At 40.0% G+C, this 10,010-nt stretch overlaps 1 protein-coding gene across 1 annotated transcript; it reads right to left on the reverse strand.

The window, feature by feature from the left end:
• On the reverse strand, nucleotides 1-9,105 carry cog2 (component of oligomeric golgi complex 2). The gene is made up of 18 exons (XM_062431101.1): nucleotides 8,979-9,105; nucleotides 8,278-8,439; nucleotides 7,669-7,734; nucleotides 7,508-7,588; nucleotides 7,155-7,258; nucleotides 6,707-6,815; nucleotides 6,195-6,374; nucleotides 5,945-6,069; nucleotides 5,377-5,503; nucleotides 5,116-5,255; nucleotides 4,148-4,209; nucleotides 3,909-4,060; nucleotides 3,583-3,768; nucleotides 3,338-3,410; nucleotides 2,752-2,894; nucleotides 1,511-1,650; nucleotides 1,007-1,190; nucleotides 1-680 (listed from the first exon to the last, which is right to left on the reverse strand). The coding sequence occupies exons 1-18, from the start codon at nucleotides 9,033-9,035 to the stop codon at nucleotides 582-584; spliced, it is 2,190 nt and encodes a 729-aa protein (XP_062287085.1). The 5' UTR covers nucleotides 9,036-9,105; the 3' UTR covers nucleotides 1-581.
• Between the last annotated feature and the right edge of the window lie 905 nt (nucleotides 9,106-10,010).

Below are 10,010 nucleotides of genomic sequence, written 5' to 3' on the forward strand. Positions count from 1 at the left end.
TTCAAAGTTCCTTATTTTATTCCCAAGTTAAGTATGTCAAACATATTATATTATACAAATTTGATTTCAACATAAAATGTACATGTCACACACTGACAGACTTCTTTATATACGATTAATCCTTCACCACGTAGCAGAAAACAAACAAATATTGTTTGACTGACATCGTCTCCTCACAACTTAGACTTGAAACTATTGTAATGCAGCATTCTGGCCCAACATAAGATCAGTACATTAGTTTGCATAGAGCAGTGCATATCACCAGCAGCCAGCATTGATTATTATGTGGACATTTCATGAACATGATACCACGAAGAAATCCCTTTTATTCACATTCCCCACAGTAGATCTAGTAATAATCCAGTCTCACAGACAGACAATACTTTCTCTGCTGTGTTTCCAACAATTTAACATTGATCAGACAGATTTCAGTAGTGTCCAAACTTGAACTTCTTTCATTGTGGTCAAATCATCATAACGCTGACTTCAGCCTGTTTTTTTCTCCTTCACACATCTTGGAGAAATGCAGGGATGAACGCAGCATGTTAATGGGTTTCAGTTACTATGGAGTCAGCCAGAGTCTACTGGTTCTGTTCAGCCAGCTCTCGGGCCTCTTTCACCAGGTCTATTAGAGTGGCGAACATAGAGATGTCAGTTGGCTGAAGACCCATCTTCTGGATCTGAGACACACAACAGTACAGAACAGAGTGAGCAGGAATAACCAAAACCGTGTAACACAGAGAAATATGCATTTGATTGCTACATATTGTGATGGCCCCTGTCAGTTATTGCGTCTGCCTTACCCTACATTATCCACATACATCCACATAAACACTACTGACATCACTGACTAACACACCTCATATCCGAGGTTACTCCACGGTTTATTTTCTTCACTACAATAAATACCTTCTTTTTCCCCCCGGTTTTGTCATGGCCTGGGTGCTGGGTTATGACGATATCTGCACACATGCATGTGTTTGTGTACCTGTCAAGCACCACCTACCTGTTCCCCGAGGTACTCCACATCGAGTGCCAGCTGGAGGCGGATCTTGCTGTCGTCTGTGGGTCCTCCGTTCGCTCCTGCTGTGGTAGTCGTGCTCGCGCCCTTCCTGGCTTGCTTCAGTCGCTTCAAACTCTCCTCCATCTTCCTCACTGAGCTCAGCACCTCAGAGATGGTCTCATAGTACCTGAACACAAAGCATGGACACATTAAGAAAGAGGGACAACTTTGTAGGGAGTTGGAAATAAATCGTGATCAAATGAAAAAAAGATACTACCACTACATCAACTGAAATAAGACCAAAAATATTGAATTGTAACTCAACCTTGGTGCATCTACTGAAATAGTTAATACGACAGGACATCTTTAAATGAAGCTGATATGCTTGCATTTCCATTTTATGGTAAACATCACAGTGAAGGCCTTGGTCAATACTTTTTAATTCTTCTAATGCTAGTATTATATTTAAGTGTATTTGTGTGTGTGTGTGTGTGTGTGTAAGCTCACCTCTGTGTGCAGTCAGAAAGTGCAACTCGCAGCCACTCTTGTGCTGTGGAGGGGGTCACCAGCCCTGTCGAGTCCGTCAACACCTGATGTAACGGACGTAAGGCGTTGTCCATGTACGCTGACGCACGCACTGGCAGATCCTGTCCAGAAAGGAAATAGACTGTTGTATGCAGGACAATCTATACACTAAAGATTAATGGTGAAAATATATACTTGATATTTGATTTGGTTCATTTTGAAAATGAGGAGAGGCTACTGAAATCCTCCAAACCTTCCTTCCTCTTTATTTAACTCTTAAAAAGAAAGAGCTTGCTGTAGGCTAAATGTTCTGCTGTTGTTAGTCATATTGAAATTACTTTACCAGATATAATGTGCATTGTGCAGCTCAATTGTGTAGGAATGTACTGCATATATAAACACAGTCTCAGTATCAGCAGGTACTTAGATGTAAAGGACTTTCACAGGATCACATTCAAGGGCAATAAAGCTACATCAGGATTAGTTTTTTCTTGATATTCTCTCTGCAATAGTGACTCCCAACAATGCTACAGAAAATGTTGATTAATAAGAAAACATAATATCATAGATGCAGCTACACACAGTTCAGCAGAAAAGCAGTGATGCAAGTGGCCATTAGGGGTCAGGCAGGCTAACCGTGAGTGGATGAATGAATGAATTAAAGGATATAATGGATGTATACGCTTGACAAAAAAAACTGTTGGCACAAGTTCAACTTAAGTCCAGTGAACAGACCTTGATTTTTTTTGTCAAACTGCCATTTTCAAGGTCAATAATGAACCTCCAAGTTCAATTAAAGCTTTCTTGAACTGATATGCTTCACACAGAGTAAATCTCTTAATAGTATGCCAATCGTGACCCTGAAACATCACTTAGTTTATTAATAGGCTCAATGTTCGAGCCAATAATAATAAAGTACTCCACTGGCATTTGTTCGAATGCCAGTGGACTACTTTATTATTATTGGCTCATCCCTCCAAGTTTCATTAAAATCTGACCGGTCAAACCATTTCAAAGGTAAAATTCTGACTTTTAAATTATAGCCTTTCCAATAAAAAAAAAGTTACATTACAACAAAGTTTCGAGTGAATCAGCCCTCAAGGTTTTGTCAAAAGCAGATGAGCGTCATGTGCTGCCAATGTTTTCTCCATGAAATGTTATATGATGGGAGAATGTTATATGATGTAACGCAGGAGAAACATACACGTTGCAGCTTCACTGACCTTATTCGTCCTGCGGTAGAGTCGTGGAACCTCAGAGGCGCTCTTCAGGAAGCGACAGCAGCGTTCAGTCAGATGCTGGGTCATCCTACTGTTGAGAGTGGGAATGCTACTTGACAGGCAAGACTTGGAGTCCTCCAGAGCATCTGACAAAGGAGAGAACACTAGTAAATACACAAGTATAGTACACAAACAGTCAGATTTATCACTGTGTTAAAGCCAGAGATGGCGGGGGAAATACAAAGACTCGAGGAATGGCAACATTTTCTGACCGCGATTTTTGTTGATGAAGATGTCATGCTAGCCCACTAGGGTATTGAATGGTTACATTCTTTTAAAGTCAGTGAACACTGGCATTTATGACTGCATCCCCATGTGTCCCCTGTAGCATGCATTATATAAAATTAAGCCTACAGCAGATATAGTGCAGACAAGTAATCCAAACATAGTTAAAGACAAAAAAAAAGATTCTAATCTTTCTTCACGTTTCTTCCTCAGTTGACAAAACATGTAGAGTGAGATCAAGCAAGCACAGCAAGTGAAGTGAAAAGATAAAATTATTTCCACGTGCACTGTAGGGTTCACACACCTTCCACAGCGCCAAAGTTTTTGAATCCGATGGCTTCTAACCGCTGTCTGACCATCTCTGACAACTGTGGTATCTAAGAAACAGACAAACCAACGTCATGGAATCACTTCAGAATTTTCCAAAAGTGACGATTTGTCACCTATACGATATTTAAGCAAAGTTCAATCAGCTTGTCTAAACATGTGAAACAGCTGTGCTCTACATGTTAAGTCAATTGAAAAAAATAATTATTTTGGTGGGTGCACCTGCTCCTGTAATTTTTGGATGTCCGCTGCAATGTAGACCAGCTGTTTGGTGGACAGGAAGGTGGGACTCCCGCTCTCGCTGCCGGCCTCATCCATTGACGTTCGACTGGAGGTGGATGAGGCTGAGCTCGGTAGAGGCCTGCTGGGCTCTTTGGTCACCTCAGGGGCTGGAGTTTTAGTTAACACCTGTCAAGACACCACTCAACATGAGGAACAAGAACAAACAGCACCAACATGTCTATTAAGTTTGATACTGCTTGGACTTCTTTCTCTTAATAATGATTTTTAAATCATTACAATCCTCTGTCTGTTTTATTGATGTTTACCTCATCAAGAAACTTGGCATATCGTGAGTAGAGCTGCAGTGTGAGCTTCCAGAAGCGATGAGCCAGAGGTGATAGGTAGACTTTATCTGACCAACACTTCACTAGGCAGGACCACAACACCACAGACACCTGCAGGTGATACGCACTGCCAGCTGGTTGTGAAAAACAAACAGACAAAGTGTTACTGTGGGTGAAGTAGAGGTGCACATTGGTGTTGATGAGAGAGAAGTAATTACTACCTGGTGCTGCCTCTAATCCGTCACTTATGGCGTTCTCCAGACTTCCGGCTATTTCCTTGTACCTGAAAAACGAAGAGAGACATTCAGAGAAGGGAGGGAAAACAATCAATGTGTAATCAGCTTATTTCTTGCATCAGCTCTGATATCCACATGATCCTGACATGAAACAACACTGTGTCCTGGAAATTATGGACTTTCCAGAAAGGTTGAACTGTGCAGGTTTGTACTGGGAAATGGGGACACAGGCTCTAATCTTTGTCTTGACGTGAAACGGTGAATCTGTCCATTGTGTACTTTACAGTGTGTGTGTGTGTGTTTTTGAGGGCAGCCGGAGGTTGACAAACAGTAGATGACACTGTGTCAGACTTCGCAACGGTTTCACACAGATCAATGGTTATTCCGTCAAGGTCCAATGTCATGTTTATGGGCTATGTTTAGTAATACGCTGAAACATTCTCAATTAACATTTTGCCTCTTTTCATCGTTCAGCATTAAACTCACACCAATAAGCAGTTTTCAAGATTCCTGTAAAAATGGGCTTTGTTCAACTTCTGAACATCTGCCAACTTGTCCTTTTTCGCTAATAAAGGCCAACAGGCTGGGTGCATTTTTAATTAAAACTCATCTCTTGAGTCCTTAAAGGCAGACCTATCAGTTATTCAAAATACCAGCTGCGCAGAAAATTCCACTTTCACCACTGTCGGACCATATTCATTTAAGCTGAGGGATCCAAATTCAAATGAGTAAAATATGTATCCATTGAATGGATAAAAAAATGATGATTGAAATGAGAACTTTTTCTATTTGTTAAAAACTAAGTAAGTACATTATCTAACTTTTAAGGCCATATAACATGATTATTGGTGACCTGTAGTTTATTATATATATCCACTTTGCTCTGGAAAATGATGGTGTGTGTGTATATGATGTGACATAGAGGTTTTAGATTGTATTGAGGAAATATGCACCGTAGTTGAAAGTAGACAGGCAGGTTCCATTTGTTGTGGAAGCTGGTGTATGAAGGATGCACTCTCAGCCTCTTTACGCTGGCCTGCGAGCTGCACTGCCGCTCAAACCTTCTCACAAAATCCATACTCAAGCTGTAACGCTGGAAAAGAAGACGCCCAGGTGAGACCACAAAATCTAACATGAGTTACTTGACAGCACATGACACGCAAAACCTGTAAGAAGTGAATGTTTCAACACTCACTGTGTTACTGTGGACGTACCTCATAGAATATATCGGGGTTTCCAGGGTTGAAGAGGTAAGGCAACCTCTCCTCTATTCCTTTGATTGTCTCCGGCCACACAGAATTCACCAGGAAATCATAGCCCGGCACTATGTCAGCTTTGTCACTGAGGAGAGAGGAACAGCAGCACGTTTTAGACATGTTATAACACTGTCTGCTGTACATTGGGTGCTACTTCAGTCAGCGATTCTTAAAACTGAGAACATGATCAAAGAGGACAAGTTAAGAGGCCAGTAGACAGAAACTGCCTCGAAGTTGGCTCTCTCTATGAAAGGAAAAAAATTCAAATCTGTCTGTAAATGATGCAAGATAATTATAATAATATATAATGCATAAAACTAAATAAATAAATATCAAAGTGTGTTAAAAAGAGATCACACAGCTTGGTCAATGCGCAATGGCTCAAGAGATGAAAGCAGACAATTGCAGCAAAAGGATTTCAAAACACAAAGAACTCATTGATTTATGAATTAGGGATGACTGATATTAACCTGCATCCCTACTGTGAATGCTTTGAATAAATTTGCCTCTGTGATCATATCAATACCTGGATATCGCTCCTCCAGTCACCTCTCTGAGGAGTCTACAGTGATGAGGAACAAACTCCAACAGTCGAGAATACATCAGCTGGAGACCGTTTGGATTGGACTTCACCACCTCTTCCACTATCACCTAAGAGGATCAGAGGAGATTTTCATGATGCATACAGCACATAAAAGCTATCACGTTCCAACATTTAGTTGAGGAAGCTTAGTATTCAGGTAGTAAGTTCTCTTGTTGTAAGCCTAATTTTTTACCTGGTCCATGTATGGCTTGACCAGCACCTGTCCTACCAGGGCCTCAGCATCTCGAGTCTTGTCAATGGTGGCGTACGTCCTCAGGCAGTGACGCACCATGACCACGTTGGATGTCTGCAGCCCCTCGATCAGGAGACCCTCCAGTGACTGCTGCAGCATGGAGGTTATACCTGCGATACGCTGGCAGAGTACAAAACGTCATCACATATACAGTTAAATAAGAGATTACATTCCAGTAAAAAACACAGCGACTGAACAATGAATCAAAATGAAACATGGGATAAATTATTTTAGAGATCATTCCCATTGAAAAAAAAAAAAAAACACTTCTATATTTTCTGCGTATTTAATGACTTTAGCACTTAACAGAAGGACTGTACAGAAGCTGATCATCCTACTCAGATAATTATGGGACTTATGGATTAGCAGAAGAGCAGGCAGATGTACTGACTGACTAACAGAGAGGCTATTGATTTATATGTTGTCTGACTGATCACCCCATTAACACTTACAGGTCTGACTTTGTCCAGAAGGGGCATGCCTTTGCTCTGTACAGCATGGAACTGCAGCTGGTTGAATTCAGTAGCTATCCTCTCCAGGATCTGACCTGCTAACAAGGGGCTGTACACAGACAGGCAAGACGATAGAAAATAACTGTTCTCAAGTACTTTTATCCCTGTACAGCTCTTCATATCATCAGTTTAGACATTTGCCAGAGAATGGTATGAAGTTCACAAAATTACAAAACAGACATATACCTTTGGACACTGCGGCTTGAAAAAAATAGAAATGCATAATTACTTTCTAAGACATGTACCATCTAATTACATTTTCTATCAATGGGCATTGTGCATGTAATGGCTGGCAGAGTAAAATATTAAAATGCATCCATCTGCCTACATTCAGCTGAAACTGTTATCTACCAAGCGATGCCAGCAGGTTTACTGGCCTGTTTCCCACCTGCTGATTTCCAGAGAGTTGGATTCCTTGGAGTTCTGTGAGTGGAGGATTTTCTCAATCTTCTCCACTGAGCGCACCACTTGGATCAGCCTCAATACACATACCTGACAGACGGGATGATGAAAAGATGATGAGAATTTATGAGATCATTCAACAGAGTAGAACACTAGTCCTACATAGCTATTTATATCTACTATTGCAACAATATTGCTGCATATTGTCAGCTACATAAAAAATTGGAAAACCACAGTTGCTATAAAATCATTTAAACAGGTTAATCTTCTGTGTGGAACCAAATATAATTCACTGAAGCAACATTAAGTTTAGTCAGACAGCTAAACAAGGAGCCAAACCTTTTTTTTTTGCAAATCCTCCTGTTTGGACAACTGGTTGTCTATGGACTGAATCACCTCACTCACGCAGGACCGCAGGCTCTGCAACAGATAACATGAACACTCAGTGGCAGGAATTAATACAGTAGCATAAAACCAGTACATTTAATCAGAAAACATACCATAACCTCCTCTCGTAACTGTCCCAGCGGCACAGAGAGCTGATTGAGGGCTTTGTCCATCCCCACCTGAGACAAGAGAAGAGGTCTGAGATGTCTCACACTCACAGTTTCACACTCTATATGATATACTTTTAAAAAGTAACAATGTATATATACATGCAGACACTGATCTGACTGTGATGTTATAGTTCGGGCTCTACAGCATTAACAAAATATTCTCATTATAATTATCATTATAATAAACTGGCTTGAGCTTCATCAAGCCAGTTTATGATAAAGCTTTTCTTTTATGAGATAATACAGTATATCTGCCCTCCCCTGTATCCTGTGCAATACTATCCATATCCATATCCACTCCTGCTACAGGCAACAACGAAGGGTAGGTGCTATAAGCAAATGCCTCAGCCTACACCTTTTTGGTCAAACTGCTTTCTTTGTTTATTTGTTTCTTTCTTTATACTTTTGCTTTCTTCCCTTTTGGCTTGTTAATAGATATGGTGGAGATGAAGGACACAGAACAGGGAATTATGATTGTTTGCTTTGTTTGTACATGTGTGTTTTAAGTTCATGTGACTGAAAAAACAAAACAAAACAATAACAACGACTGACCAGGTTGGTGGAGAGGTTAACGAAGTCTGCATAGTCCTTGTTGATGAGCTCCACCATGGCTGTTTTCAGCAGCTTGTAGTAAAGCTCCAGGTCCTCTCTCATCTCCTCAAGCTGGACCTGTTTCCGACACTCCGCCACAAACTGGTCAACGTCAAAGTCCTCCTACAGACAGACAGATAGACGAGAGAGAGGGAGAAAGAGAGAGAGACAGAAACATTAGACAGACAGAGAGAAACATTCAATGAAATAAGGAACATTTACTGTAACAGGTTCAACTTTCTAATTTCAGATTTCAAAGAGTTGAAATGACCTCTCAAAATTAAAAAAAACAAAACTACTTGAAGAACGAGACAGGGTATGTAAACTGAGGGACAGTGAATGACCTACACACACACACACACACACACACACACACACACACACACACACACACACTGTATATGAGTGTGTACACACACACACACACATAGGATATACTTTATACGAGTGTGTATACACACATGGATACATAGACATACTATCTAAAATTAATATATGTCCATATTAATTTGTGTTGATGCTGTTCTGTTTCATTGACGTTTTACTCTCTGACAAAGAAGAAATGTTTAAGAAACAGGATGAATAATCCCTACACGTCAACTAGCTAATGCTAACTACTTTAACAGCTTTACGTCGACACTTTCCTTTTATCGGACTCTCACCTTCATAAAAACATCTTTGTCGAAGCACAGGGAGTCCGGTCCCTTTGGTAAATTCATGTTTATTTTTTTAGACGTGGCTACAACATCCACAGCGATAAATGGAACAAGCCACCTCCAGCTAGCTGAGTGGTCGTCACTGAGCTTCCGCAAACATGGCAAGAAGCCGGACACCAAGGATTAAAACCACAGCGATTCCTACAGGCCGCCAGAGGTAACTGCACTGTGACTATCTTTACTGCCTTTTACATCGATTTGGTCTTTTATTTTATTTTATTATTATTTTTTATTTGTTTATTTATTTTATTTCATTTTGGACAGAAAATGATTTCGTGAAAGAGCAGCAAAGCTATTTGGAGGGTTGACAGGAGTAATTAATAGCCCCAGCAATACTGTGAGGAACCTACTTCATTTAAAATGCTGATTCAGAGGCTTTTCCATTCTCTGAAAAAACAATGAATACATATTGTGGTCATACTTAAACCATTTATATACTGAACATTGTGCAAAATGTTGTCAATCAGCAGCTTCTGTGCAAAAAAATCTGTAAGAAACCCTAATATTGACCTAATATTGTTGAATTTTCACTCATTTTTCTTTTGAAATCCATTTTGTTAATCTGTTTTGTAAATAGATGGTTTATTATAGTAAAATTATAATATATATTATATAATACACATTATTTATGTTTTATGCAGTGGCTGTACTGGTCCGGCCTATTTGAGATTCAATTTGGCTGTATGGTACCCCTGAACTTAAATGAGTTTTTAAACGCCTGTTGGACATGCTATTTTTGAAATATGAAGAAAGGAAGATAGTGACTAAAAGAAAGACAAATCAGTGCCTTTTGTGGCGTATAGATGACTCATTCCATCTGGACACTGACCATGTGATGGTTTGAACATTCAGATGTCACAAAATTGCCAACATTATGTAATAACATAATAATAATAATAATAACAGGGCCAGGAGACTCCATAATGCCCACCAGTTTATCCTAGATCACCACATTTGTGGTTTTTGTTGATCATCTGC

The sequence above is a fragment of the Scomber scombrus genome, chromosome 12 (assembly GCF_963691925.1).
Source record: "Scomber scombrus chromosome 12, fScoSco1.1, whole genome shotgun sequence".
NCBI lineage: Eukaryota > Metazoa > Chordata > Actinopteri > Scombriformes > Scombridae > Scomber > Scomber scombrus.